This window comes from Colletotrichum phormii, assembly GCF_030913505.1.
Source record: "Colletotrichum phormii strain CBS 102054 chromosome Unknown BDP81scaffold_4, whole genome shotgun sequence".
Lineage (NCBI taxonomy): Eukaryota > Fungi > Ascomycota > Sordariomycetes > Glomerellales > Glomerellaceae > Colletotrichum > Colletotrichum phormii.
In genome coordinates, this window is record NW_026851446.1 from 344,348 (window position 1) to 371,387 (window position 27,040).

The window sequence follows — 27,040 nt, forward strand, 5'->3', positions numbered from 1 at the left end:
CGAAAAGCGCAGATGGGGAGCACTGAAGGGGAAGACAAGTTGACAACAAAAACAGGAATGAGATGCGGCGTGGCCCGGTCCAGTCAACCCAATCCGATCCAGTCCTCCCAGTCAAACCCCAGTCAGTTTTCCGGTCCAGTCCAGTCGAAACCACGATCCACAATCCAGTCACGGAGCGGTCAGTATGAAGGTCATCAGTGCTTCGCACAGGTACAGTATCCGAATGGGTAATGCCGCCTGAATCGTACGCCGCACTCTGTATCCGTAGACTGTACGATACCTACAGCGGCAGCGGCAGAAATACCTACAAGCAACAACAAAAAGCAGCAGCTCGATGAGCCTGTGAGGGGTACAAAGCGCGGGATGGATGCGAGAGACCATGGAATCATGGATCCAGGATGGGCCACCTAGCCCTGTTTAGTGTGCCGATCATCAGTCAAGTGGCTCCTCGTGGGACATGTCGGAATCGCGGGCCAAGCCCACTCATCAGTCTTAACTGTCAAACTACGGATACCTAGAGAGAGGCCCCCCAGTGGCCCAGGAGACACCGAGGGCTAGAAGGAACAATTGCAATGCCATAATCCAAGGTCTAGGTGCTTCGTCCGCTTGCGGTACTTGCATTGGCTTACTTACCTAAGCATCCTAGGTGCCTCCATGTACAATAGCTGGTTACCATGGTTAGGAGCATTTCATCCGGTTGCAACGAACACGAGGCCCCAAGGACCCAAGCTTCAAAGGTCAACGTCCACACAGCGAACAGCCCGTCTTTTGGCGACCATCTCTCTTGTATGACCCTCAACACACGGCGAAACGGCGCATCGCGGCGACCGGGGTGGCCCTGGCCGGTGTCCGTTCTCTAAGTACAGGGAGATGACCGTGTCTGTCGGCACACAGGGCCTCGGCCACAGCTAGTCTCGCATCGACGATGATTCTCTTCGTTGCAGGGCTTTTGTCTTATTAAAAATTCTGACATTTTGTCCGCTTCGCCTTTGTTGATGTGAGACTTGGACACAGGTATGGTGTGTAAGGTATGCGACGCCATTGGAGTACCGTAAACACACTTGGTTTAGAAGATATTTCCTATTTGTAGTTTGTCTCCGAAAGGGAAGAGTGATAAAAACCGTTGCAAGACTTGGAAGTCGGAGCTGCTAACCACACAGTGGAAGGGCAGCTTAGAAATCCCAGCAGTAATGGGCCAAAAAGTAACTTGGCAGTACCCGGAGCTGGTACCAATGGGGATGTTCTATCCGATCTGATGGTTTTTCTCACATGCGCAAAGTCCTGGTTTACCTAAGCAGCTAAGCAACTTAGGGTAAGAGTGGCACGAAGTGGGTGGGGTGGAGGGGAAGGGGATCGGGGTTTCCAGCGCGTTGAAAAGGCGGGAATCGAGAAGGCAGATGGATGTTGCCTTTCGCCACGGGAGAGTTGGAGACAATCCATGACGGTGACTGGAGAGGTTTGGCAGATTGGGTGACGACTGGGATGCCCCCCCGACTATGCATACTCCCAGTCTTGAGGTAGCTCGCCTGATTGGATTCAATCCATCAGACTCGAGGAGAGGTGGCGACCAGAAGCACGGTGGCATGGAAGCAAGTAGACGTGGTGGGTGGCGGGCAGGTGGGGTAGACAAAGTTCGTGGTGTTGACACGGATGGGATTCTGAGAAATGCCTATCCTTCAAAAGGTTGTGTCAGTGTCGATCCTTGCTTGGAAAGAGTTGACTCTCCACTCGCGTCGACTCTGATGGATCCCCAGCTGCACGTGCCCGCCTGGACAACCTGCCGTGCCTGCTTCTTGTCGCGTTTGTCAATCCTGCCTGCCAATCCTGCCTGCTACGTACTCCTCACCTTGCACAGTAGGCAAGCACACAAGCACCTACTAGGTACTTTCATTCCGATCGAGAGTACAGAGTAATGCAACTCCGAGAGAGACACGTCTATCTGTGAAAAGAAGAAAGCCATTCAGCTAAAGGACAGCTGAAGGCCGTGTCTTTCTGTTCCTGCTACCATTGTCTGCCTTCCTTGTTGTGCTTGGCTGCTCATGTCTAAGCTGAGGGGAAACAGGCCTCATCCAAGTTGCTTCCCCGAATTGAGCATGACGGGGCCGGGTTCTGGCCCAGACTTTCCTTTGATGCACTTCAACTCCCCCCCTTGCAGACACAACCAAGACAACCTTACTGCCCAACACACACCATCCACATTCCATACATTCCCTATTAAGTTATGCCCATCGGGCCATTTATCGACCTGAGTCTCGAAACCGGACTGCATCTCAAGTGCGGCGCCTAGGCGAGCAGCAAGCGGTATGCACCCGCTATCTTGGGTTTTTTTTTCTCATCTGCCGGCAAACCCCGATGACAGTTCTCACCCACCCCGTAGCCGATTTTCGGGCTAAGGCAACCGGTCTGCAATTTCTTCCTGCTGCATTTCTTCCCTGCCAGCCTACGGCAGCAAAACTCGTTAGGTAAGCACATACGTACCTAGGTGTCTTCGGTCGACGGTAGCGAGGCAGGTGCGACCAGGGGCCATCTCAGCCCTGTCCAAGTCATACGTCATAGCACCTAGTCCGTGCACATTTACTTTCAGATCTCTCACTCCAATCAGAGCCTGTTCACCAACCCCACCCTTAGATCCGAACCACCCTCAGTGCAGCTTCCGCCTAGACCAGCCACTGCCACCCGAGTATGACAGCTGCTTGGTGAAGACCCGGGAAGAGAAAGACACTCTTTTCCCAACCGCACCGGATTTGCTACTGTTACTTTACCGACGGGAATTTCCGGCGCTCCGAGACTTTGGGTGCATCATCTAACCTTAAGCCTCTTGCCGGATAGCTAGTATCGACGTTGTTCGCTGCAGCTGTGACCCTGGACCCTTCTTCTTGAACCGACGCCACCGCCACATATCTTGACAACATGGAATGCTTCACCTACCGCCTAACGCCTCCTAGCATCCTGAGTTTGCCCAAGCCCATACAGTTGAGGCCGTTGATCGCTACGCCTCCCGGTTGAAGGTGATGCGTTGACTCCGTGACTACCCCGTCGCACACCGGGAACTCGTCTCTCCTCGGCCGACTACACTACAAGTAAACAAGAAACGAGGCACATGCCCGGGCCCGTGTTCAGGCTGAGACCTCCTGAGCGGGAGACACGGATCGCACGGCACGCTGCGTCCTTTGTTCAAAAGACGCCCCCGTCTTGTTTCACTCACGTGCTTTCTGGCCGCTCTCGGTCCTCGGCCCCTACCTTTTACCTTAGACATGAGCCATCCCGCTGTCCGTGATCCGCCGTCCAGGATCCTACGATGTGCCACCTCCAGGCGAGATGCGGGTGCCGTTGGGGCTGACGGGCCATCGCTGGATCGGTCTGGACCCCTGACGAGGTTCGGAGTACTCATCGGTTTAAGCATAATCTTGTGATGTTGAACATCCACCCAATATGCATGGTTTAAGCCGATTCATGAATGCCAGGCATATGCGATAACCATAGTATCTTGCCGGGTTCAATCTTACGTTGAGAGCGCTTTCGCGTGAATAGCAGCAGGGACGGGGGACATCTTCCCTGCCAACCAGCTATGCATAGATTTGATAAACATCGGGCATGAGGACCAAGGTCTTGGCTTATGAGCAACGAATAGGTACTACTTAAGTCGATATGGCTCTCAGGCCGGTCTTCCAAAGTATGGAGCCACCATGGCATAATAACGGACAGAAGCGTTTGAAGGTTTAATGGTTTTGATAAACTAGCATTGTATACTTTGAGATGTTCGTCTGCCTCATACCTGAACAGTTAGGTAAGGTAAAAAACAGCGCTGATTCACAGAGATTGGCATACATCACTTTGTATACAAAGATGGAACCACACGTGCCTCTGTGAGCTTTCCATTTTCGCCTGGAAAAGCGAATCTCAAGAGGAAACCGCCCCAAGGTGAGATGAGTGGTAATGTACATCCAGCATGGGCGATCAGACAATTCTTACACGTCCGTCATGTCGTGCCCTTAACCCCTGGCACCTGTGAACATCATGTCGCAGGACGGCGAATCGAATATACGTGACTCGGAGATTTGGACGGCAAATATGAAGTCAAGTTGCGAAGTTGACTCTAGTCTATCTAGGACGCCATATGGACTATTTACCCACTCGACACATTCGTATCCTACAACTTCCCCTTGGTCGCCCTCTCCTCCCGAGTCCTCTGCGCACTGCTCAACAAAGCATACAACGTCTGCAAACGCGGCATCTCCACGCCATGATCCCTAGCAATCCTCACCGGGTTCCCCAGAATCACCTCCAACTCCAACGGGCGTCCAGCCTCCCAGTCCAACAACATACTAGGCCTCGCTCCCGTATTCCGCGCCGTGCTCTTGACAATACGATCCGGCCCCGCAAGGTCGTCAGGAAACTCACGTCCCAGAATCTTCGGCACCGCCGCCCTGATCTCGTTCATGATACCCACCACGTGCTCCCGCAGCTCCGGATCCGTAACCATATCCGCGTTGCCCCGCCCGCCGCTCAGCACGGCACTCGGGTTAAACGCGGCATTAATACAGAGCTTGTGCCACCGCACCGTCTGCAGCCCAATCTCGTCGTGCGGCTCCACGTCGCGAATACCGCCCCAGCCGGGCCCCCACAACGTGCCGAGCTGCTCGACCGCCCTGGTGCCGCGCCGGCCTAGCTCGGCGTCGCCTGTGCCGAGGCCGTTTGTGTGCGGGCCGATACTGATCCTCGTCCAGCGGTTCTGGCGAATCACCCCCGGCGAGGTCTGCTCGGCGCTGACGATCGTGACGGCGCTCACGATGGCGTTGTTGGGGAACCGTTTACGGAACGGCTCCTCGACGCCGACGCCGTTTTGGATGAGGACGATGCTCGTGTTCTTCCCTACGAGGGGCGCGATCATGGCGGAGTCATCTGAGCGGTCTGGGAGGGCCTTTGTCGTCACGAAGACGTAGTCCCACTGCGTCTGGGAGGATGCGGCGGCATCGACGGATGGGAAGGCGGCGTGGGGATGGAAGACGTAGTCGCCGAAAGTGTGGGTTTGAAGTTTTACGCCCGACTCTTTCAGAGCCTTGTAATTAGATCTGGCGACGAGTGAGACGTGGATGTTGCGGTCGGGCTGGGACGTGTGAGTTAGCCTGGCTAAGCAAGGTGATATGAGGGGGTTCGGATATTTACATGGTGCAGTCGCGAAGCATAGAAGCACCCGACGGCGCCAGCTCCGATGAAGATGATATTTACAGCGCTACAAACGTGGTGGTTGAGTTTCAGTCCTGCCATGAAGCCGTCACTGGATTGTGAACGTGAAAGGGGGGTATACCTATCGCTAGAGTTGTTCCCCTCTGAGTCCATTGTGTCTACTTCCACCTCTGGTAGACACGGTCGAAGGTTCGGTCTTATTGAATTAATGTACTCCAAGGCAAAGCTAATGATCTAGAACTCTTCCACTCGATGAGGGCAGTTTGATACGAATGAACTCGGCCGAGGTGTAGTTGATTGCGTTTCCGAGGAGTTGCCGATTGGCATTGACGACGACCTTGCCCCACTTCGCTATGTCGCCATTGGCCGTGCCGTGCCCGGCTTGGTATCCCGCTTGCTCACGAGCGACGTCGTCTCGATTATACATACCTAAGGTATCTCTAGAAACTGCATCCCTTCTGATAACCCTCTCTAACATGAGGTGGTCTCGAGTGGGTTACAGATATGGATGTTGCTGTGAGACATCGTTGACTATACTGCACTACCTTTACATGTGTGATCCGCGATAGGTACCTTCAAATCACTGAGTTCGATAGTGGTATCCACGTTCATTTATTCATCAAATCTATAACAGATGCAGGGGTTGACACCGAATTGGAACTTGGAACACTTGATCCGCGGGAACAAAGTGTCGAACTTGATGTCCAATTCGTGCTATCGACTTCCAGTGAACGATAGCCTTCAGTTAGGCTAGCCGTCAGAATACAGATTGCTATATTGCGAAAGCGACGTCGAGAAAGAAAGGGCGATAAAACTTTGTTCCCATAGAGCTGCGAAGGCATTGTTGAATACCGGCGGTCTCTCGAGGTCGACAGTATTGTTCTCCGTTGTGTGAATCTCAAGGCATTGGGACGAAGAGATCAGCTCATGGGACGGCGCAGATACGGAGCTGCCGATTCGATAGAGGCCTTGGAGTACGCGATGATCCATTCAATCGAGTCACTCGGTTATTTGCTGCGTATTGATTTACACAGCGGCCACTCGTTGTGGCGTTGTCATCCACCAGCAACACTTTTGACCACCTGAAGAGGTCATTCGCAATCGCAGGCCCGCGGCTCCAATACCACTCGCAGATGTGTGTGTGCCTCAGGTCCAGAGTGCCCCACAGGCGGCAGCTGCACCGCCTTCCTGATTGCCTCCCACGCACGCTCCTTCCCTTCCGCACCACCCGCCGTCTATTTCTTCCCAACGAAAATTTTCCTTCCTCTTCCTTCAACTACAACAAACTATTATCTCAACCTCTCCCCAAGTCTTTTGGTCCAGGCCACCACAACTTCTGCGTTGTCACTCGCACGTCAAAGGCCGGCACCGGCAGACGTTGCAGTTCATCGCAGTAGCTGGCGTTGCCTATGATGAGACGCGCTTGGTCAGATCCTGGCCTTGCCATGAGCCTCAAAAGTCATGAGGCTCAATGCTCGCCTTGCTTCACAACGACTTTCTTTCAACACATGACCGATGGGGCTACTGGCGACGTTGATCCTGATGCAGCAATGCAATGTCCAGTTTGATCTGGCTTCTTTTCTTCGCTACGTGATGTATTTGCCAGACCTACGTTTTACGTAGATCGGCATCAACTGTCGCATATCACTCGACGTTGGTGTTTTCGCTCCTGGCATAGAACAATTATCTTAAAAACCCGTTGCTGGGCACCTGGCTTTGAGCAGTCGTCTTGACTATCATGAGAAGTTGGGAATCAGCTGAGGTTACACTTGATGCAAACATCAAAACTTGATGTTTAAATCGCAAAGATGGCTCCTTGTTGTCTATGCTGAAAGGGCGCGACGGCTCTGATGTTCCTCCCCTGTGCGTCTGTACTTCCTTCCCGCCCAGCAAGGGAAGAACAGCTGCAGCTTGCGCCCCAATGTTACTGGCGTCCTCTATCCGTAGTGGTGTCTCGCAAGTTGGACCTGTACCTGCCTTAGATGACTTCAGTCTCCCGGGTCTGCCTACCTACGAGTATGCGTGGATATCCTTCCGCCTCGGCTCCTGCTGCTGCTGATACGACTGCAAACCTTCATCTGCTCTGTTACACGCAATCGCCTTCACCTGGAAGTAACAATATTTGGTCTGCAGGTTGTCTTCAAGTAACATCGAAACGAAGAGACGAGATTCGACAGTAACCCGCTCTGGTCGGCGTTGAACCACGGTGGGAGCAACCTCATACTCTTTTTCAGCTCCCAAACGACTCCGGCCATGTGGTTTTTTTCTTTCCCTCTTGCTAATCATTCAAGTTTAATATTCGTTTCTACGATACTGGCTCTCAGCTGTGGTGCCAGTAGAACACATCACATCATTGAGACTTGCCATCCTAGCAGCTTCAATACTATGGTCAGAGGTCCCGTACTTGAATTTCAACAGGCCGCCAGCATACCGTCTTTGGGAGCATTGACGCCCACTCCCAACCATCATTGTTCATCGCCGGCCGTCTTCGATGTGTCTCTTTAGTTGATCTCAGACAGGGCAATGCCTAAAGGCATGATATTGGCATCGCACCAAGTCTCCATTGCTTCTGACACTGACACTAGCGAAAGAAGAGACGAGACACATATCCAAGAAGCTTGATAGTTCGAGCTCTAGCTCTAGATGGAGAATAGATGGACAATATCGTACTAGACCTTTGCCCAAAACGACTCTCCCATCCTCTTCCGCTTCGCCTCCCTTGCTAAGAATATAAACACCATCCCCAGGGTCAAACTACTCCCCGCAAACATCTGCGCACCCAGATACCGGCCCCCCATCGCAGAAATCAGCGCCCCGCCAATCGGCGGCCCCGTCAACACGCTTACGCTCACAATCGTGAACACCATACCGATGCGCGCCCCCTGCTCCTGCGGATCCGCCGTCAGCGACGCCAGCGCAGAGGGAAAGAGCGCCTGGATGCCGCCGAGGGCGATGCCGCACAGCGCAGCCCAGACATAAAGACCCGCCCGTGAGGCGATGGGCGCCCAGCAGTACGCCAGGAGCGCAGCGGCGCCGATAGTGGGGACGAACATTGTCAGATTACCGACGTGGTCTGCGAGGTGGTTCAGGAGCAGGCGGCCGACGATGCCGACGCCGTTTGTGATCATGAGGAGGTCGAGGGATTGATCGTAGGAGACGCCCTGGAGGTCGCGTGCGTATGCAGCGAGGAAGAAGAAGACAATGTACGACGCCCAGAAGAACTGCAATTCAGAAGAGGTAAGTACACACTCAGGGTGCAGGGGAGATGTGCTACTTCGGTTACGAAGCCAAGAAGAGAGAAAAGGTTATGGGAGATCCGCGTACCAAAGATGCCCCTGCGGCATAGAACGAATAGTCCAAGTCCTTGAAGGCCGCCAACTCCACAAAGCTCCCCGTCTTACGAGGCGGCACCCGCGGCTTGAGGCAAAAGAGGGCGGTGACAAGCGCGGCGGCCTGGATGAACCCGAGCGTCCTCATCGTCCAGCCGAATCCGGCCCGCGGCAGCATCTCCCGAATAACGATAGGAAAGATCACGCCTCCCGCACCGCTCCCGCACGCCGTGATTCCAATGGCAAAGGAGCGTCGCTTGGCAAAGTACGTCGAGACGAGGGCAACAGCGGGACAGAACAGGCATCCGTTTCCCAGGCCGACGCAGACCCCCTGAGCTAGCAGAAGCTGCCAATATTGTGTACATGCTGACGCCGACAGGGTTCCGGCGACGACGAGGACGGAGCCGACTGTCGCTACGGACCGGAAGTAGCCCGCATCTGTGAGGCGGCCGGTGAAGGTGCCGATGAAGAAGAGGAAAAATATATCTATGGATCCGATCCAGGATATGTCCGAGGGGCTGCGGTTGAGTTGTGTAATGTAGTAGCTCTGGAAAGCGCCAAATGAGTTGATCATGCCCCTAACATCGGCTTCTTAGTTGTTGGTTGAGAGAGTTTTGTTTCGAGGACCCTACCATGTATTCATAACGACGAGGAAGGTGCCAAAGACTGTTGAGAACGAGAGGTGAGTACATGGAGCTTTCTCGGTGCAGACTTTTGGTCTTGAGACACTTACCACATAACCAAGCCCTCAAGCCGCCATCGGGTGGTGGCCCAGGTGCAATGGTAGAACGCGAAGTTACTCTGCTTGCAATACGACTCACAACACGATCGACTCGACTAGCCGACTGATTCGGCAAGCCGGTCACGGCGTCCTGACGATAAGTGTTGTACGTGGCAGAATTCCTCCGGCTGTCGGATTCGGTCGATTCCAACTGTAACTCACTCTTGACGCCATTATTCTCGAGGTCACCCCCTTCAAGCGTCTTCTCGTTGTTGTTTGACCCCGCCGGTCCACTGGTCCTTGTGTTAGACATTGCTCTTCGCTAAGGCTGCTGTCTTAAGGCGTACTCGAAGCAAACGAACACTAATTACTTTCGACAAGTTCTTGGGGAGAATCCGACGAGAGAAAAGTTCTCTCGAGGGGAGCAAAATGGGCTTCTCCTAAAGAACCGAGGATATTTCGCCGGCAACTAACACCCGCTCTTGTGGTTCAAATTGGTCAGCAGGGAACCACCCAAGCCAACTGCGGGATTCCTTTCCCCTTTGAGCAATCTACCTCGCATTTCGATGACAAATTTGATTCTCAGATAGCGCGATTCCTCGACCAAAGCACTTTTGTTCTAAAAGCACCCCTCCGCCCTGTTCCAACACTGTGTCAATCGAATTGGCTTGCTGACTGCAAAAGAAGTTCAGTCAGATAACAGAGTCCATCTTGGGTTTGTTATCATCCATTCGGTCTTTGGGTTGTATCTGCTGGACGTACCTTGGACAAGAGGCTGCGAGGGAGGTAGCAGCGTTTGTGTCATTAGTCAGCGCTGTCGTTCATCTCACAGCCAAATTGCTAACTGCCCAGCCACGCTCATCTTCCACATTTTCCCACTATATCGAAAGACGCTCTCATCCCTCCCAGCAGCGACACACGTCTACCCTCGCTGAATAAATCTTATTTCGCCGTCTCTTTCGCTGAATTTGTATACACCAGTAGAATCACCATGGATATTGACGGAAGCAGGGAGCCACCGAGGAAGCGTCTACGTTCAGCACAGCCAACTCGTCGCGGGAGGTCTCGTGTTGCACGTGGCGGGGGCTCCCTGAACGGCAACACTACCAGAGAAGAGTCGGATGGACCCGATAATAAAGCAACAGAACAGCAAGCACAAGCGCCTGACAGCTCGTTTGACCCACGATCGCTTTCCATACCCGCTGCTCTGGAGAGATACAAAGCTTGGAAAGGTAGGTAGTTGAAACTCACAAGAACCTCGCTATTGTAGCCTACTTACTGACAATTATATGGGGGGAAAGAAGCCGGAGCGCAACACGATGAATTTTGCTTCATTTGCCGGCAGACCAAGGGTCTCACCTACTGCGTCACTTGCAAGAGGTCGTACCACGAGTCCTGCAGGCCCCAGGAGAGCACTCATTCTGTTGTTAAGGGCAACAATTGCTTCTTTTGCGAAGTCTGCGTCCACCGCAACTGGCACAAAGGTCCTCCGTTTTTGATGCCGGAGATGCGGCCTTTGGCTGCTTCATCATCGTCATCTACCCATGCGGAAACAGTAGACGCAATGGGAGGTACACCCTTGACTAAGGGAAATGCTCGGCAAGATGTACCTGATTCATACCAACTTCGCCAGGACCAAGAGGCAAGTGGGACCGAGGCGTCGAGAGCCACGCCCAGTACGGCGGCCAGGAAGACTCGTACGACCAAGGCATCCCACTCGGCTGCGAGGGAGGTGATAACCGCAGGCCCTTCATCTAGCAACACTCGTACCGAAAACACCCCATTACCGCCGCCGGCGGCGGCGGCACCCTCACGGGACGAGCCCCGTAGCGGCTCTTCTACAGTAGGACGGGCACCAGCCGCGCGGAAGTCTCGCTACACGACCCTGCCGACAGACGTCGACGCCGCGCTGCGGCTCCTGTACGCCGAGCTCGAGACGGCCCACGAGCTCAGGCACAAAGTCGGCGACGTCGAGGGCCAGGTCGCGCAGATGCAGAGGGAGCTCCACCTGCGCAACAGCGAGCTCGCGGTGGCCAGGCGTGCGGCCGACGTGAGCCGCGTCTCGGCGACGGAGATGGAGCAGCTGCGAGAGCGGGCCTCGCTGGGGGAGACGGCCATTGCTGAGGCGGTCGAGCTGAGGGCGGAGAACCGGATGTTGCGCGCCGAGCTGGAGACGAGCCGCGAGAAGCTGGCGGAGAGTAATCGGGCGCTGGAGGAGTGGAAGCGGAAACTTTCGGCGTTGATGTCATAGCAGGAAGGCTGGGAGTTCATGTATTGCAGATCATGTGGTTGGCATGCTTCATCTTACGTAATTTGTAATCAAGACCTTTGTACAGATATCAAGGTGGGAAATTTAGAGACAAGAAGAGGTAGGCATGGGGGAATGCCTCATAACTCGTGCTTGTGCATACCGTTGCTGCCATGTCAGTGTGCTCCTGATCCCGAGTTGTGGACTGGGGGTTGGGGCTAATCTTGACCCTCATGTCAAGCGCGCCCTTGATCCTGCGTGGAAACTTGAACCCTGGAGAGACATGAGACCTCCAATGATATCGCCGGGACTTTGAAAGATGCCTTGCACACTGTCAAGGATTTCCGGCCGAAGCCGCTGACGCCGAAGTCCTGATAACACACCACTTGCTGACCAATTTCAAGAAGCCAAACGGCAAAAGGGGAGTGGGGGGGGGGGGGAAGCACTCTCCTACGTCTACGCCATGGCCCTTCTTACACCCCCGAATCATGATAGCACAATACTTTCCTATCCGACCGAGTCCATTGGAACGGACGGTTGCGCTAACCGAGCCCGCCCTATTCCTGAAATTGGTCATCCAAGTTTACCCCGCGGTTGCGTGATGCCCTGTGTGAAACGATTCTTGGCCATCACCGTATACGTAGATCCATCGTCAGGATAAAGGGCGGAACAAAGCTCATTTACACAAGTTTCAAGTACTGCACTGCAGAGTGGTAGCTGACTGGGTCTGTCCGGGACGTTCTTCTAATCGATGGACGCTTGTTACTGTGAGGAACCGTATCATTGTGCCAGAACCCCGCACTCATTCCAGGTCCGAAATTTGTCATCCGTCGGTCGGCTCACTTGGATGCTGGTTATCGCTGTCTTGCTTCCTTACCTTGGGTATATAACGAGTCTACTCGATATCCTCTGACTGAAGTTGACAGATACTATCCCATCTTTTTGGTAGTCCAGGTCAAGTTCCCAATACTCTCAAACAAACACCCACACCATGGCCCCTCCCAACACAGCAATCGTCCTCGTCGACCCCTACAACGACTTCCTCCACCACGAGGGCAAGATCTACCCGTCCGTCAAGGAATCCCTCGAGGCCACGGGCACAAACGCCAACCTGCGGACCCTGGTCGCTGCGGCGCGCAAGCAGAAGCTGCCCATCTTTTACGCCCTGCACAAGACGTGGAAGGAGGGCAACTACGCTGGCTGGAGCCACCTCACGTCGTCGCACAAGGGTCTCGGCGCCGCGCGGGGCTTCGAAGAAGGGAGCTGGGGCGCCGAGATACTCGAGGGTCTTGAGCCGGATGTGGTGGGCAACGGGGATGTGATTGCTAGTAGGCATTGGAATAATAGGTGAGTTCGTTGCGTGCGTGGGAGAGGGGGGTTGACTGTGAGAGAGAGGGAGGGAGAGAGAGAGAGAGAGAGAGAGAGAGAGAGAGAGAGAGAGAGAGAGAGAGAGTAAATATGAATGTGAATGTGGTTATTGATATGGAGTAACAGTGGATTCGCAAACACGGATTTGAATTATCAGTTGCGGCAGAGGGGGGTTACGCACCTTGTTATGGCGGGCATGGTTGCCAACACCTGTCTCGAGTCCACGGCGCGGGATGCCAGAGAGCTGTAAGTTGATAGTTGGACACAAGAAGCACTTGAGAAGAGGATGTAAACTGACGATCTGTGCGTCTTCAACGTACAGTGGCTTCCACGTCACCCTTCTGTGAGTTTTCTGGCCCCTTACATTACCTACCTCAGTAGTTTTGGTGGCCTTTATGCTGACTTACACAGCACCGATGCGACTGCCGGCTTCACCACCGCTGGGAAAGATGCCGCGACGAACCTCATCTGGCCGCTGATTGTGGAGAATGTCACGACGGTTGGGGACTGGGTTCGTGAAAATGAGAGCAATGCATAAGTCAAATTTGATCCGTGACATTTGAGTTGATGAGAGTTGATATGCAATGATGAGATAGCATAAGGTAGCGACCGCAACAAGACACCATTCTGAGCAGTTCTACGTGCGAGTTTGGAAGCCAAATTGGTCAGCAACGAGACAGATGGGAGCATGGTGACCTATCAGTTGTATCCACACTCTGATTAGGTAAGGTAACATCTCAATGATGACTAAACAATGTGCCCGTTACACCTCGGCAAGATCTGACGCGTTGTGTGGGCGAGTTCGGGGAGCCAAGGCGATTGGATAAGCTTAAGTCCATTCTCATCTCACTCCCATCTGAGATGTCGCATTGACAGCTGCCCAACAAGCCCCCGTTACAGCTCCTCCTCCATACCATCCATACCCAATGATAATAGAGATATTCCAATACAAAGGTCTAGGGGACAGCTGCCACGCACGGGCTGTACAGTAGCCCTAGATACCGTGACAACTCCGGACAAACTGACAATGACCAGTCGATTCGGTTGTCTCTTCGTCTCCGACTCCCGCACAGTCTCTCTGATGTGGGGGAGGGATCTGCCGGAGGGGGCTCCATTTATCGGAGCTCAGCGGCGAGTCGTGATTCACCGTGACAAGCTCCAAAGATCCATCGCATTGCGTCTCTTGTTCCCCCATCTTTCTTTGCCGTCCCTCGTCAATCTGATTAATCAGCCGGACCAGTCCGTTGCCGCTGCCGTCCCTGCCGCACGTCTTCAAGATATCTCACACTTCTAGACGCCGCATGTCTTTTTTGTTTGCGTAACATCGACCTATTGTAGAGACTGACGGATATACTCACTTCTTTTTGACTTTGGTACGGGGTATATCTACGTCATACATATCCTACATCGGCGACCCCCAGGTAAACCCAAATCACCGCCCGCACCGCCAAAAACCGCTACAAAACCTCGGCATGGGTTCTCAAGCTTGGAACCTTCCCGCACCAGTCGACGACCCGGACTCCATGCTGTCCCGCAAGTTTGGGCGGGAGACCGTCAACTACTTCGCCGGCAGCGTCCTCAACCGCGTCGGCTGGCTCCGTACTGACCACACCTTTATCCGCGCCGCCTTCCAGTCAAAGGACACCAAGTTCATGCTCCTCAAGGACCTCAGCCCCCTCACCAGCGCCCCGACAAGAGTGCAGTTCGTCTCGTATGACGACGTCAAGCCCCTTACCACCGAGGACCCGTTCGGGCCGTCTGAGGAGGACCTGATTAAGAACTTTGACTCGACGGCCACGAAGCCGCTGATCATCTTTTTGGGGCTCGAGGAGAGCGCAAAAGTGCCGTTTGAGTACAAGGGGCTCAAGGGACGGCCGTGGTTCGCCGTTGATGTGACGCCCAAGGGGTCGTACGCCGATGCCGCTAACCAGCTTATCGAGGCTCAGTCGAGCAAGGGGTACAAGTTCCTCGAGGGAATGAGGCCGATGACGCTCGAGCCGGATCATGGTAAGGACTTACTCACTCGCACATGAACAACCTGTTTGTATGTCAGACACTAATAAAAAAAATGTCAGCTGGTATCTACGCCCAGGCCCGTTCCATCGCAGACTGGAACACGCGCAACAAGTTCTGCGCCGGGTGCGGACAGCCGTCCCTGTCGGGCAACACGGGCTACAAGCGCCTCTGCCCGACCACCGACCTCGCCGGCTCAGACACGCCCCGCGAGCGAGCCGAGTGCGCCACCCGCAAGGGCGTCTCCAACATCAGCTTCCCGCGTACGGACCCGACCATGATCGCCGCCGTCATCTCCTCGGACGGCACAAAGGTACTCCTGGGCCGGAACAAGCGGTACCCGCCCAACTGGTACAGCACGCTCGCGGGCTTCATCGAGCCGGGCGAGTCCATTGAGGAGTCTGTCCGGCGCGAGGTCTTTGAGGAGGCCGGCGTGCGCGTGGGCCGGGTGGTGATCCACTCGAGCCAGCCGTGGCCGTACCCGGCGAGCTTGATGATTGGCGCCATTGCGCAGGCGCTGCCCGACGGCGAGACGATTGATCTCGGTAACGACCCTGAGCTGGAGGACGCTCAGTGGTTCCCGCTCGAGACGGTGCGGGACGCGCTCAAGTTTGGTGTTAGCGGACTTGGTGAGCCTGCGCCGGAGGGGTATAAGGAGGGAGGGCTTCGTTTGCCTCCTCCGGCGGCTATTGCGAACCGCTTGATGACTGCTGTTGCTGAGGGTTATGCGACTGCCGCGCCAAAGATGTGAGAGAGGGTGATGGAGGGTTTCCCAGGGTTTGAGGCTCGCGAACGTGTTTAGACGTCATGATAGATGTGAATGAATAGATTCGCCCGCATGTTTGCGTTTTTCCCGAATCTCAAGCCGAGATGCCTAAATGTGAGCGCAGCAGTGCTAGTACTCTACAATTGAGTGAGGAAATGGCTTCACAATAAATGTGACAAACGTAGATGCAAAAAAGGAAGAGAAGGGGGGTTGCTTTCACCAGAAAGACTCCAAGTCTCACTTGAAGGATGTCTAAATAAGTATCGGGTGACATCAAGGTCCTCAACGGATCCCACGCCTCAAAAAAGTGACAAGAGGCAACCGGAGCCATTCATGCCTGCTCGGGCACGTAGGGCTGAGGAGCCGCCGACACTAAGTCCCCTGAAACCCCTGTATGGCCCCCACCATCCACGCAGCGGACAGCGTGTCAGCGCTACAGCAGCACAAGCTCCAACGCCAGTTTGAGCTCCAGCTCGCACGTCCACTTCCTCCATCCACATCCCGCCAATTGCGCCGCCATCGAAACCCTCCACCTGTCCCGGCGCCAACACGATCCTTCAAACCTCTGCTCGTCCAAGTTGTCGCAAACCAAGTGCCGTTCGCCAGCCGGCCGTTTGCCTGCCATGTATCACCTAGCCAAGGGCTTATACCTCCTAGCCACCAGCAAAGAAGGTTCGCGCACAGTGAAACAGAGCCCATCGTCCACAACCCACAGCTAATCTTCTTTCCCCCCCATTGCAGAGTACTCCGTCATCCTCCTCGGTCTCGACAATGCCGGCAAGACAACCTTCCACGAGCAAGTCAAGCACTTCTTCCTCGAGTCGCACCCGGACCCGAAACTCAAGACCGTGCCGACGGTGGGCCAAAACGTCTCGACGATATCCCTGCCGGACATGTACCTCAAGATCTGGGACGTGGGCGGCCAGCACTCGTTGCGCCGCCTGTGGCAGAGCTACTACGCCTCGGCGCACGCCATCGTTTTTATAATTGACTCGACCGATATCGGCGACGGCAACCTCGAGCACGACAACGGCTCCGGCCGCCTGGACGAGTGCCGCCTCGTACTCGAGGACGTGCTGCAGCACTCCGAGACCGAGGGCGTGCCTGTGCTAGTGCTGGCCAACAAGCAGGACCGCGAGGATTGCGTCGAGGTCGTGAGGATCAAGGAGGGGCTTGTCAAGAAGGTTTTTGAGGGCGAGAAGGCGAGCAGTATTCGCGACTCGAGGGTGTTGCCTGTTAGTGCGCTGACGGGGACGGGCGTCAAGGAGGCGGTGGAGTGGGTGCGGTCGAGGGTGAAGTGGAATAAGGAGTCTAGGCCGCCGGTGATGCGGTAGTTGAGCCTGGCTTGTCGTCATTTACGAGGCATGATAGTATACGGGAACTTCTTTTTTTTAGACTGGCGTAGCTGGAGTTGGAGGCTCAAAGTCAAGGGACGAAACGGGTGGAGCCACGTTGGTCACTCGCTTCTTCTTGCAGAGCATGGGGTTTTTTGAGAGCGTATTTGGCTGGGTATCATTTTACAATTTTTTGTTCATCTTCCTCTGCTTGACGTTGTTCTATGCGTCCACCACTCTGTCATTCTCTGCGGACAAAAGCTCTGATATGAGACCGCCCTTGTCCCTCCGCTTCGCATCGTCCGCCAACCTCTCATCCACTATCGTCGAAAACTCCTTGGCCTTTTGCAACGCCACGTTGCCGCAGTGCAGCAGTGTCACCGCCTCGACGGGCGTACCTCCGAGCTTGGAAATCTGGCTAATCTCGCCGTGCTTGTTCAAGCTGACCGTCACGCTGCTCGTCCGTAGCTGCTCTTCGAGCCAGTTGGCGTCGACGAGGGTAATCTCCCCCTCGTCGCCGTAGAAGCTAAACGTCACGCAAAAGGGGCTGTGAAGCCAGCTCAGGGGCACGGGCTCGCGCTCGGCGGGTGTGAAGATCGTCAAGGCCTCGCCCTCGTTGGAGGTGTCGGGCTTGCGGAAGTGGCGCAGGGCGGCGACGACGGCGAGGCAGGCTGCGTCGGTGAGGTTGCCGTCGTGGGAGAGGACGTGGACGTCGGCGCGGACGGACCAGACTTTTTTGCCGGCGATGAGGCAGAGGGATTCCGTGTCGAGGGCGCCTGAGCGGCGGACCGTCTTCTCGAGGAGGCGGGAGAGGAGGACCTCGGCTTCGGTTGGGCGGTTGACCTCGAAGGCTGGGGAGGCCATGGGGCCGAGTTCGGTGGTGATTTGGAAGACGCCCTCGAAGGGGCGGTCTGAGTAGGGGACCGTCACTTCTGCCGAGACTCTGACGAGGACTCTGTGATATGGGTTAACAATATTGGTCTAGTGGGTGAGAATGACGTGAGTTACTGACCTCGTCTTGCCAAGTTCGACGTTGGCCACTCCATATTCATCGCCAAATGTGAGCTGGACTTTTCGATATTGGTCGAATTCCCGGCCATCAAGTCTCAAGTTCTCCTTGAGAGCTTGTGTGACGAAAGCCTTCTCATTCGCTGACGGCTCGGCTTCTCTGGGCATTCTGGCGGTTGAAATTGGTAAATTGTGAGAGCAATTCCAGACTGAGAAACTCATGAGATCCAATAGTGAGTGACCTGCAAGTGTTCAGTGAGGTCAATCGCATTGGTGGGGCGCTTGCAAAAATTCTGCCGGGCGGTCGAAGCCTTAAAGTGTCGCCTCCCCTGCAGCTGGACCCACTCAGCGAGCTGCGCGCGTCGCATTGCATTTGCTGGGGGACCAAACGTCAATTGTCAATCTACGGATTAGGTACTTTCAGCCTCCTTCAACATCCACCACTCTTCAATTCCCACGACCCGTCGTTAAGTGCCAACATGACCACCGCCCATCGTCCCACCTTCGACCCGGTATGTTCCCATTTCAGTCTCCGCGACAACTTATCCTTACTAACGAACTAACTAGGCCCGAGGCAAAGAAGCCCTCCGCGGTCCGGCCTACCACCAACGCCTCCTCCCAGCGCACACCCAACTCAAGTTCCGCCAAGCAGGCCAGGGCGGCAACGCGGACGAAGAATCTCACGACCTCAGAGCCGAGCTCCTCGCCGCCGAGGCCGCCCACTTCGCCAAGAAGAACGGCGGTGCGCTTCCCCCTTCCGCAGACGACGATGCCGACACCGACATGGACGCGCCCTCGGGCGGCGGCGTGAAGCGTGCCCTCGAGGCCGGGTCGCAAGTAGACGCGGAAGAGGACTTTGAAGCGAAGCGGAGGAGGATATTAGAGGAATCGCGGGACGTGGACGCATCTTCAGATGAGGAAGCAGACGAAGAAGAAGACGACGATGATAGTGATGAGGACAGCGATGATGAGGAGGCAGAGCTGCAGCGTGAGATGGAGAAGATTCGACGCGAGAGGGCGGAGAAGAGGGAGAAGGAAGAAAGGGAGAGGGCCAAAGTGGAGGAGGAGGCGCGGGAGAGGGACATTGCGTTGGGGAACCCGCTGTTGAATAAGCCCGATTTCAACATGAAGAGGCGGTGGGACGACGACGTCGTTTTCAAGAACCAGGCGAGGGGCACTGAGGAGAAGGGGAAGGGCAAGGAGTTTGTCAACGTGAGTATTTCACCCCTCTTGGTCTAAGCACCCCTTTGAAGGGTGAGTGCAACCGGTGTAACGATGGTTTTGCTGACATGCGTATAGGATCTCCTGCGTTCCGACTTCCACAAGCGGTTTATGAGCAAGTATGTTAGATAGATACCCACCGCCAACTATGGTGGCAAATGCGACTTTTTTTCTTTCTCACTCTTTCAATCGGTTATGAGACGTTGTGAAGGCAATGGAGAGGGCGATGCTTAGATTGCTTGGCATGGCCCATTGAGCCCTTCCTACATCTTCATATGTACTGGAGGCGATAGGGCCCGTTTGCACCGGCAACTGTTCGAGCTGAACAACCTGGTCTTACTCGTCATATATGCCACACGACATCAACCGCCAAAGACGCTATCAACATTTTCACGTCGAAGGCCCAGCGGGAGGCCACCGAATTTCGTCCTGATAACAATCCAGACGCAACTACTTGCCTATACGAAATATGCATAGGCGAACTGAGCACTTTGCTATTTGTGAAATGCTTCCAAGCGACTTCCGTGCATGTCTGTTGAATACGTATTCGAGATCGATTTCGACTAAGGTACGTTGGACCTCTTTTACGATGTGGTATTTCTTGCACAACACTTGAACTACGTTCAGCGCCGATTGAAAAAGCCGGCATCTTTACCATTGAGAGACCGCAAAAGCGGGTCGAGCCCGGACGGATAGTTGTGAGATTCCGGTACCCCCCTGGTCTTGGCGCAGGCGGCGAAGAGTCATCCGGAGAGGCTTCAAGACCGAACTTATATAAAGCGGATCTCGGTTTCGGTTTCCGTGTACAGAGTTGCGTTTTCAACTATTTCCTAGTCCACGATGCCAAGCGGGTGGAGCATTGTAAGGTAGAACAGGCTTCGAATGCTTGCTTATCGGACGATTCTGTGAGGTTTGGACTTCTTCTCCATAGGTCAACTGTGCGAAGACCTCGCATCTGGCTCGGACCTTGTCACTTTAGAGGCTGGCGAGACGTTTACTCGCGACTCTACTTGCTTTGTCTCTGCAGGGATATCATTATGATTCATTTTGGCTCATAACTAAGCATCGCGATACTTTCAGGCATGTAGAGGACGACTCATATAAGGCGACGAACTTGAATGAGTATCACGCATACCTCTCGTCACTAACCTCGCATCGAACCATCACCAAACAACCCAGCATCGTGAACTCCCCAACAGTCGCACTCATAACCGGAGCTAACGGCGGCATCGGCCGCGCTGCTGCCGAAATCCTAGCTTCTGCTCATGGTTACCACGTCATCATCGGTTCTCGCAGCCTCAAAGCAGGCCGAGACGTAGCCGATGCCCTCACGTCTCGCGGCCTGTCCGCGTCCGCCATCCAACTCGATCTCACCGCCGACAAAGACATCCTCGCAGCGGCGGCCTTCATATCCGAGACGTTTGGAAAACTCGACGTCCTGGTCAACAACGCCGGCGCTCACTTCGACATGAACGACAACCTCTCCGTGTGTGAGCAGTGGACGTCCACCTTCTCCACTAACGTCATCGGCACCGCCGTCTTGACCGACGCGCTCCTCCCGCTCCTCCGCAAGGCCCAGTTCCCGCGCATCGTCTTCGTCAGCTCGACTAAGGGGTCCATGGCCGCTGCCCTGGACGGGAGCGCCGGGTTCTACGACGTTGCGGTCAAGGCGTATGATGCCAGCAAGGCTGCGGTCAATATGTTGGCCATCGGTTATGCTAGGGTGTTGAAGGGTGACGGGGGCGTTGCGAATGCTGTGTGCCCCGGGCTCATTGAGACGAAGATGACGGCGTTTATGGGGAAGGATCTGCTGGCTAATCATGGCGCTGCTTCGGTTGAGCTGGGGGCGAAGAGGATTGTGGAGATGGCTACGCTGGAGGAGGGGAGTGCTGTGTCGGGGGCGTTTTCGAACAGGGATGGGACTATTCCTTGGTGAGAGTAAATGCCATCGTCATGATGTGCTTGGAAATGTAGGCAAGCTCGCCCTCGCAACGGTCCTATATGAAGATCTGAAGGCTCAGGCCAGGTGCCAGGCGTGTGACAAGCTTCCCCGTACGATAGATTAGTTTGCAGATCTGAAGATTGGAAAGAACACCGGGTGAGCTGGCATAGGACTTTCCACGCTCAAGTTACACAACTGACGCGGCAGGAACGGGAGGTGAAGAACTTGGTAAATCCGTGATGTGCCCATATCTGGGAAGGTTCGCAACTCAAGGACTACCCCTCAGCCTGACTTAAGGAAGGTCATGCCCATGAACTCTGAAATTGAGAGGGACAGGCCAATTGGGCATCCTGGCGGCAAGTTCTGTAATAGAAATGCCACCTCTATTCCTCTCCCAACATCTTCCCCATCCACTGCTTTTCCTCTCATCGTCCCCCATAGAGCTTAATTCACCAGAATCTATTGGTCTACTCTGCAAATACGTTATTCGAATCCATCGCAAACATACATCATGACACTCCCACCACCCGGCTTTTCCCCTTCCACGCGAGCCTTGGACACCCCATGGACCCCAGTCGAGAACTAGGAAGTGTACGCGATGAGACGTCCATACGAGGGTACCCGATTCATCATTCGATGCTTAGAACACCGCGAAATTGAATGCCAGGACTGCCCACAGCCCCGCGACGCCCACGCAGCGGAGTATCTAAGATCTCTGAGGCCCCAGCCCCGGCCGCCGAGGGAAGGGCCAAGCGATGCCGATCTCGTACGCGCAGCACGACCTGTCTACGTTTTCTACTCCGGCCGACGTCCAGAACTCGGAGACCCCTATTTGTCTTACCAAGAAGATGATGCGATGAGTGATATTGAAGGAGAGCTTGATCACCCCATGCTGGACGACGACTCCTCAGACTGGAGCATGGACAGCTGTCCGGAACTCTCTGATGGCTCCTCTGCGGATCGCGAACGCAGTACAAATACGCGAATTAGCCCAGAACTGGATTGTCCGAGTATCGAGTATCCGCAGTTAGAATACCCAGAGACGCCATAGCAGTCGGCTAATGGGCGACTTGCGACGCGGTACATAAACGTCCACGACCCCACGGACTTTCTCATTTACGTCCAGGGCCTCTGTCGTCCAGAGACACGAACAGGCAGCTGGGCATACCTCTTCAAGCCCTACCCCCTTGGAGCCGTTGCTGAACGCCTAGAGAGGTTGGGTCCATACGGCGACCTTCGCACGCCAGTGAGGCACAGAGCCGAGCTTCGCGCAGCGCTCGCGGCACTGTCGATACCCGCCGACTACAGACATGGGTTCGGATCACTCACAATTGCGACCACTCGCGACTGGCTTGCAGAAGACGGAGAGCTGTTGGTCGAAAAGGCATGGGAGGAAATTCAAGCAGCAGGACCCAACCCCCTGCCGGATTGGGCAGAGGCTCGCAACACCCCTGAGTTTGCAGGCGTATCCGACGGAGACCTTTGGTTTGCCATAAAAAGACAGATACAGACTCTCTACTCGATTGACGACCCTCGAAAGGCGGTGACAGTTCAGTTTCGCCTGATCCATTCCGAGTTCAATAGAGATTGCCAAGGGGAGGCCTTGGGGGCCCTCGAGAAACCTCGGCGGCCTTATCGCTTCAGAGAGCCTGAGCTTACAAGGGAGTGGTGATAATATATCGACCACAAGTGCTTACAGAGTATACATACTACCGGTGTCACTCGTTGGAAAGTATCGTGGGAATACAAGTAGAGGTGTATAACTGTCGCGAGGGAAAAGGGGTTTCTTGGGCAGAGTTTGTGCTTCTGGTGGTTTCTTATCAGGTAGCTTCAATGAACTTCAAGTTACCCTACAACACATCGAGGAGCACTTCGCCTAAGTCACATTGAAGAGAAGAAAAATAATCATGTCAAAGCGTTGTGTTGAGACTCTATAACAGCCCATGCCGGCTACTGAAGCGTGATAAGTCTACCTAGTCCCTTTTGTGGTCCCACAAGCCGCTATTACTTTTCTTTTCTTCCCCCTTCCCCCTTCCCCCTTCCCCTTTTTCTTTGGAGCGAGTCTTTCCTCGCTACGGAAAAGAACATCGTCAATCAGAGTCCGCTGGGGTGATATCATGCTCTGTGAAGCAAACGCTTGGCACAGGGTAATAGCCATTGAATCTGGGAAAATGGCTCCCCCGGACATGAGAGCGGTATCGGACTCTCCCTTCGACCTCTGGGTGGGAAATATCTTCCCCCTCCCATGCTCAGTAGTGATCGGTGCGGTTGTCCACCCTCCGAGACCTGGTAGGTCGAACATTGTGACGACCAAGCCTGCCAATCGTCTCCTCCGTCGCACGCGAACCGGCAGTACCAGAAACACCAGCACCAGAACGAGGCGGGCCGCCAGGCTTCTAGCCCCAACGGCTGCCCTCGCGCTCCGCCTCCATGCGACGCATCCGCTCCTCCTCCTCGTCGATGCTGATAGCTTCGCTACGGCGCCCCTTCCGCCGGCTCCGCTTGCCGTCGTCACCGCCTCCGCCGCCACTACTCTCATCTCTACTACGTTTCGAGCCCGCCAAACCCGCTAGACCAGCCATGCGCTGCGTCTCCTTCAGCAGACGCTCGCGATCCCGTGCCTCGCGCTCCAGGGCGTGAGCGTCTTTCGTAGGGACGCTGGGCGCGGATTTGCTGGTGACGGAGGCCTGGGAGTCTCGGCGTCCTCCGTCCTGTCTGTCGGACGATCTGCCGGATTTCGAGCCAACGCCCTTGATCTCCAGACCGGAGCCGCCGCCGCTACGAGGGCCGGTGGGCGGGTTAAAGTCCCTGTCGACTGGGGTAGGCGGCTCCGCCGACTGCTTCCGGCTGCTGCGGTGACGGTGTTCCCGGTCCCTGTGCTTGTCGCGCTTCCGATCTTTCTCGCGGTCGCGGTCCTTGCGGTCACGATCACGGTCGTAGTCGCGATCACGTTCCCGATCCCGATCCCTGTCTCGATCTCCCCGGTCTCGGTCCCGGTCCCGGTCCCTCTCTCTGTGCGAGCGGTGGCTAGACTTCCTGTGGTAGTCGTCGTAGTCGTCGTCCCGGTGCTTATTGTCCTTCTCTCGATCGCGGCGCTTCCCATCACGGTCTCTGCGGCTCCTATGGCTAGATCGTTTCGAGTCGCTAGGCGACGCCTCCCTGGACCTCTCTTCGTGCTGACCGTCGTCTCTGGACCGGGACTTGACGTCGTCTTCGTCATTGTATGAGGTGTGCTTTCTGCTCTTATGCTTCCTGCGACGATACTCATCGTCTCGATCATCAACGACGGATCTCGATTCTGACCGTCTGCGCCGGCGCCGGTGGCGATCGCCGCGGTCGCGTTCCCGATCTCGGTCGCCGGCGCCGCGCTCGCTCTTGCGCTCGCGACTCTGGTCTCTGCTGCGTGAGGGTGAGGGTGAGTAGTCTCGTTCTCTTACGCCATGTTCTCTCTCCGACCTGACGTCAGGTTCTCTCTCACGGTCACGGCTCGCATCTCGGCGACGGCTCCTGTCCTTATCCTTGGTGCGCGTCGACGAGTTGCTTCTGGATCGCTGCTGCTGTTGCTGCTGTTGGTCCACGACGGGACTCTCAATTGCGAGTGCGTCCACCGACGATTGTCGGCCTCTCTCATCAGGGACAACGTATCCTCGCGCCCGCAAGGTGTGCAAACTTGTATTCGGCAGACCCTGACGCATAGCCTTGGGACCTGTCGGAGCATTTATAGGAACATCAGGGGCGGTAGGCGCGAATCCTGGAGGACCATAACCTCCCGACATGCCGTTCCCGTTGTACGCAGAGTAGTCACCGGATGCCTGTGCCATGTCTGTATTCATAGCGTTCTCCTGATCCGCTTGGCCTTGCTCGTCCCCGCCTTCGTCCGCAGGTCTGGACAGGTCACCGCCATCTGTGTTGTCGCCACCTCCTGCATTGGAAGTCGCATCTTGGTCTTGGTCATTTGGGCGCTCGCGTCCAAACTCGTCAACGTTGCCTGCCGCACGGGTTCCATCCTCGGATCCCTGGCCGGGCATGTTGTTTCCATACTGTTGTTGCGCGTGGCCTTGGTCACCATAGCCGCCATACTGTTGGTATCCGCCTCGACCGTAGCCACCGTTGTAAAAGCCGCGTCCTCTTCCTCGTCCACGGTTGCCGTAATTGTTGCGGCGGTAATCATTGAATTGGTGACCATAATTACCTTGATTGTACCCTGACTGGAATCCTGAGTTATAGTTGCCATAGTCACCAGATCCCATGCCAGCAGCATTAGCAGAATTGAAATTATCTTGGCCGAAATTCCATGACTGTTGCCCGTTCCAGTTATTGGAGCCTGAGCCGAAACCACCGCTGAAGCCTCCCATGCCCATGCCTTGAGGACCATAGCCGCCGTTCATGTACATGTTCTGCATCGCCATTGGGTCCATACCCATTCCTGGCATACCTGGCAAGGTTAGCTTGGGCCGTTGACGTGCGAACATGGAGGGGGGGCTTACCCATCATTGGAAAGTTGCCAAACGAGTTGGAGCCCATGCCGTTCTGCATGGCCATCATCATCTGCATTTGGTTGAAGTCACCATTCCCAGTAAAGTTCATATTCTGAAAGTTGCCTCCGTTCATTCCGTTGAAGTTGGCGCTGCCGTTCGCATTCGCGTCGTCGCCCTCTGCGCCGTCGTTATCGTCCGCAACGTCGTCCTCCTGCGGTCTCACTAATTTGCTGCCATCGGCCGCGGTCTCATCGCCAGTGATAATGACCGTCTCGTCATCGTCATCCTCTCCCTTAGAGAGGATAGGCTCTTCGTCGTGGTTGGGCGCATCCTAATCGATTGGTTAGCAAAACGTCACACTGACAGGGTCGTCTTCGGAACACCAACGTTTTGGTCTTGTGCCGCAGTGGCGTCAGCATCCGCATCGTCGGTCGGATTGGCTTCTACAACTGGCTCAGGCTGGGCAACGGCGCTCTCTTCGCGTTCGTCGGAGACCACGGCGGGTTGTGGAGGTGTGTCGGCGGCAGGAGTCTCATCGGGGCCAGCGATCTGCGCATTCGGCTTCGCATCAATTGGAGTAGGAGGCGCTGAGTCCTTTGCCTGTTTTGATCGTGCTTCGTCACGCTTCTTCTCCTGGGTTCGAATAAAAACCTTGATCGTTGTTCGGAGTGACTTGAGCGGCGTGCAGTCGTCGGCGGATACGGGTGAATGCTCGCAAACGGGGCAGGATGAGGGCAGGGAACTTTGGCCTAGAAGGATTGGTCAGAAGCTGCACGCGGGAGCGAAAACGGAATTCGAGTGACTGACAAGTCTCGCAGATGGCTTGCTCGCAGCAGGGAAGACGGAAAGCGTTGACGGCGGGTTTGCTACAGCTGGCGCATCGCAGCTTAATCGGAATGTCGTCGGGCGCAAGTGAGCTAGAGATACCTGGTTAGCAATGCGATTGAGACGAATCGGCGTCAAGAAACGGGCGCGAGAAACTTGCTTGATGAGCTCGACCTGGACCGGGGTGAGGTGGACAGCCATGCTGTCGTCGTTGTGGAGGAAAAGGAATATCAAGAAGAGAGATACATGGGCGAAGGAGGGGTGTGGGAAAGTACAACAACAAAAAATGGCCGCGTCGCCGTCGACCTGGTATTAGTATGAAGAAAGAGAAATGAGGACTGTTTCAGCGTGTCGCGCGAGACGCTGTCATGACGGACGGTTGCTTGTTGTTGAGCTTGTTTGCGCAAAGAAGCAGGTGGTCGTGAAAAAGATTCTGAAGTGACGGAGCAGTTTGAGGTGGACGAGGCGCGGGAAGGGCCAGAAAAAGAGTGGGACGCGTGGGCGGTGGCTGACCAACCAGCTGCGCTCATTCACCTTCCCCGGCCTGCTGGTTTTACAGTGTTTTACAGCACCTTGCCTACCTTTACATACCTACCTTAG

General features: G+C 55.2%; 11 protein-coding genes across 11 annotated transcripts; 6 read left to right on the plus strand and 5 right to left on the minus strand.

Annotated features, from left to right (window-relative positions):
* Positions 1 to 693: 693 nt before the first annotated feature.
* BDP81DRAFT_419388 (uncharacterized protein) lies at positions 694 to 1,109 on the minus strand. Its single transcript, XM_060589769.1, has one exon. It carries the CDS (start codon positions 1,040 to 1,042, stop codon positions 857 to 859), a length of 186 nt encoding a protein of 61 aa, XP_060448725.1. The 5' UTR covers positions 1,043 to 1,109; the 3' UTR covers positions 694 to 856.
* A 2,914-nt stretch (positions 1,110 to 4,023) lies between these two features.
* On the minus strand, positions 4,024 to 5,465 carry BDP81DRAFT_419390 (ketopantoate reductase PanE/ApbA-domain-containing protein). The gene is made up of 3 exons (XM_060589770.1): positions 5,309 to 5,465; positions 5,167 to 5,233; positions 4,024 to 5,107 (listed from the first exon to the last, which is right to left on the minus strand). The coding sequence occupies exons 1-3, from the start codon at positions 5,338 to 5,340 to the stop codon at positions 4,151 to 4,153; spliced, it is 1,056 nt and encodes a 351-aa protein (XP_060448726.1). The 5' UTR covers positions 5,341 to 5,465; the 3' UTR covers positions 4,024 to 4,150.
* Positions 5,466 to 7,487: 2,022 nt separating this feature from the next.
* BDP81DRAFT_367688 (riboflavin transporter MCH5) lies at positions 7,488 to 9,550 on the minus strand (the record flags this gene model as incomplete). The annotated part of the gene is given in 4 exon segments (XM_060586546.1): positions 7,488 to 8,457; positions 8,471 to 9,094; positions 9,149 to 9,182; positions 9,250 to 9,550. 4 exon segments carry the CDS (start codon positions 9,548 to 9,550, stop codon positions 7,857 to 7,859), a joined length of 1,560 nt encoding a protein of 519 aa, XP_060448727.1. The 3' UTR covers positions 7,488 to 7,856.
* Positions 9,551 to 10,049: 499 nt separating this feature from the next.
* Positions 10,050 to 11,619, plus strand: BDP81DRAFT_469013 (uncharacterized protein). Its single transcript, XM_060594511.1, has 2 exons — positions 10,050 to 10,469; positions 10,539 to 11,619. The coding sequence occupies exons 1-2, from the start codon at positions 10,229 to 10,231 to the stop codon at positions 11,486 to 11,488; spliced, it is 1,191 nt and encodes a 396-aa protein (XP_060448728.1). The 5' UTR covers positions 10,050 to 10,228; the 3' UTR covers positions 11,489 to 11,619.
* A 559-nt stretch (positions 11,620 to 12,178) lies between these two features.
* On the plus strand, positions 12,179 to 13,484 carry BDP81DRAFT_419395 (Isochorismatase-like protein). The gene is made up of 5 exons (XM_060589771.1): positions 12,179 to 12,252; positions 12,412 to 12,832; positions 12,980 to 13,099; positions 13,176 to 13,196; positions 13,265 to 13,484. The coding sequence occupies exons 2-5, from the start codon at positions 12,477 to 12,479 to the stop codon at positions 13,389 to 13,391; spliced, it is 624 nt and encodes a 207-aa protein (XP_060448729.1). The 5' UTR covers positions 12,179 to 12,252; positions 12,412 to 12,476; the 3' UTR covers positions 13,392 to 13,484.
* A 381-nt stretch (positions 13,485 to 13,865) lies between these two features.
* On the plus strand, positions 13,866 to 15,998 carry BDP81DRAFT_419397 (NUDIX domain-containing protein). The gene is made up of 2 exons (XM_060589772.1): positions 13,866 to 14,860; positions 14,929 to 15,998. Exons 1-2 carry the CDS (start codon positions 14,326 to 14,328, stop codon positions 15,615 to 15,617), a joined length of 1,224 nt encoding a protein of 407 aa, XP_060448730.1. The 5' UTR covers positions 13,866 to 14,325; the 3' UTR covers positions 15,618 to 15,998.
* A 257-nt stretch (positions 15,999 to 16,255) lies between these two features.
* Positions 16,256 to 16,966, plus strand: BDP81DRAFT_446500 (ADP-ribosylation factor family protein; the record flags this gene model as incomplete). Its single annotated transcript, XM_060592069.1, has 2 exons — positions 16,256 to 16,304; positions 16,374 to 16,966. The coding sequence occupies 2 exons, from the start codon at positions 16,256 to 16,258 to the stop codon at positions 16,964 to 16,966; spliced, it is 642 nt and encodes a 213-aa protein (XP_060448731.1).
* Positions 16,967 to 17,188: 222 nt separating this feature from the next.
* Positions 17,189 to 18,142, minus strand: BDP81DRAFT_311769 (exoribonuclease; the record flags this gene model as incomplete). The annotated part of the gene is made up of 2 exons (XM_060583750.1): positions 17,189 to 17,921; positions 17,979 to 18,142. 2 exons carry the CDS (start codon positions 18,140 to 18,142, stop codon positions 17,189 to 17,191), a joined length of 897 nt encoding a protein of 298 aa, XP_060448732.1.
* A 311-nt stretch (positions 18,143 to 18,453) lies between these two features.
* BDP81DRAFT_458350 (Pre-mRNA-splicing factor Cwf15/Cwc15) lies at positions 18,454 to 19,327 on the plus strand (the record flags this gene model as incomplete). Its single annotated transcript, XM_060593403.1, has 3 exons — positions 18,454 to 18,486; positions 18,542 to 19,186; positions 19,274 to 19,327. 3 exons carry the CDS (start codon positions 18,454 to 18,456, stop codon positions 19,325 to 19,327), a joined length of 732 nt encoding a protein of 243 aa, XP_060448733.1.
* Positions 19,328 to 20,035: 708 nt separating this feature from the next.
* On the plus strand, positions 20,036 to 21,258 carry BDP81DRAFT_509027 (uncharacterized protein; the record flags this gene model as incomplete). The annotated part of the gene is made up of 2 exons (XM_060595714.1): positions 20,036 to 20,056; positions 20,223 to 21,258. The coding sequence occupies 2 exons, from the start codon at positions 20,036 to 20,038 to the stop codon at positions 21,129 to 21,131; spliced, it is 930 nt and encodes a 309-aa protein (XP_060448734.1). The 3' UTR covers positions 21,132 to 21,258.
* Positions 21,259 to 23,533: 2,275 nt separating this feature from the next.
* BDP81DRAFT_478919 (uncharacterized protein) lies at positions 23,534 to 26,839 on the minus strand (the record flags this gene model as incomplete). The annotated part of the gene is made up of 5 exons (XM_060594868.1): positions 26,601 to 26,839; positions 26,423 to 26,532; positions 26,003 to 26,364; positions 25,625 to 25,946; positions 23,534 to 25,572 (listed from the first exon to the last, which is right to left on the minus strand). Exons 1-5 carry the CDS (start codon positions 26,639 to 26,641, stop codon positions 23,534 to 23,536), a joined length of 2,874 nt encoding a protein of 957 aa, XP_060448735.1. The 5' UTR covers positions 26,642 to 26,839.
* Positions 26,840 to 27,040: the final 201 nt, after the last annotated feature.

What these genes read in the sequence shown, in the direction of transcription:
- BDP81DRAFT_419390 (XM_060589770.1), bottom strand. Translation starts at nt 5,340, where the DNA reads ATGGACTCAGAGGGGAACAACTCTAGCGATAG. An exon ending in GGGAACAACTCTAGCGATAG is followed by an intron (nt 5,234 to 5,308) that starts GTATACCCCCCT and finishes CCACGTTTGTAG; the next exon opens with CGCTGTAAATATCATCTTCA. An exon ending in ATGCTTCGCGACTGCACCAT is followed by an intron (nt 5,108 to 5,166) that starts GTAAATATCCGA and finishes CACACGTCCCAG; the next exon opens with CCCGACCGCAACATCCACGT.
- BDP81DRAFT_469013 (XM_060594511.1), top strand. Translation starts at nt 10,229, where the DNA reads ATGGATATTGACGGAAGCAGGGAGCCACCGAGGAAGCGTCTACGTTCA. An exon ending in GAGATACAAAGCTTGGAAAG is followed by an intron (nt 10,470 to 10,538) that starts GTAGGTAGTTGA and finishes ATGGGGGGAAAG; the next exon opens with AAGCCGGAGCGCAACACGAT.
- BDP81DRAFT_419388 (XM_060589769.1), bottom strand. Translation starts at nt 1,042, where the DNA reads ATGGCGTCGCATACCTTACACACCATACCTGTGTCCAAGTCTCACATC.
- BDP81DRAFT_419397 (XM_060589772.1), top strand. Translation starts at nt 14,326, where the DNA reads ATGGGTTCTCAAGCTTGGAACCTTCCCGCACCAGTCGACGACCCGGAC. An exon ending in GACGCTCGAGCCGGATCATG is followed by an intron (nt 14,861 to 14,928) that starts GTAAGGACTTAC and finishes AAAAAATGTCAG; the next exon opens with CTGGTATCTACGCCCAGGCC.
- BDP81DRAFT_419395 (XM_060589771.1), top strand. Translation starts at nt 12,477, where the DNA reads ATGGCCCCTCCCAACACAGCAATCGTCCTCGTCGACCCCTACAACGAC. An exon ending in GCGCGGGATGCCAGAGAGCT is followed by an intron (nt 13,100 to 13,175) that starts GTAAGTTGATAG and finishes TTCAACGTACAG; the next exon opens with TGGCTTCCACGTCACCCTTC. An exon ending in GGCTTCCACGTCACCCTTCT is followed by an intron (nt 13,197 to 13,264) that starts GTGAGTTTTCTG and finishes TGACTTACACAG; the next exon opens with CACCGATGCGACTGCCGGCT.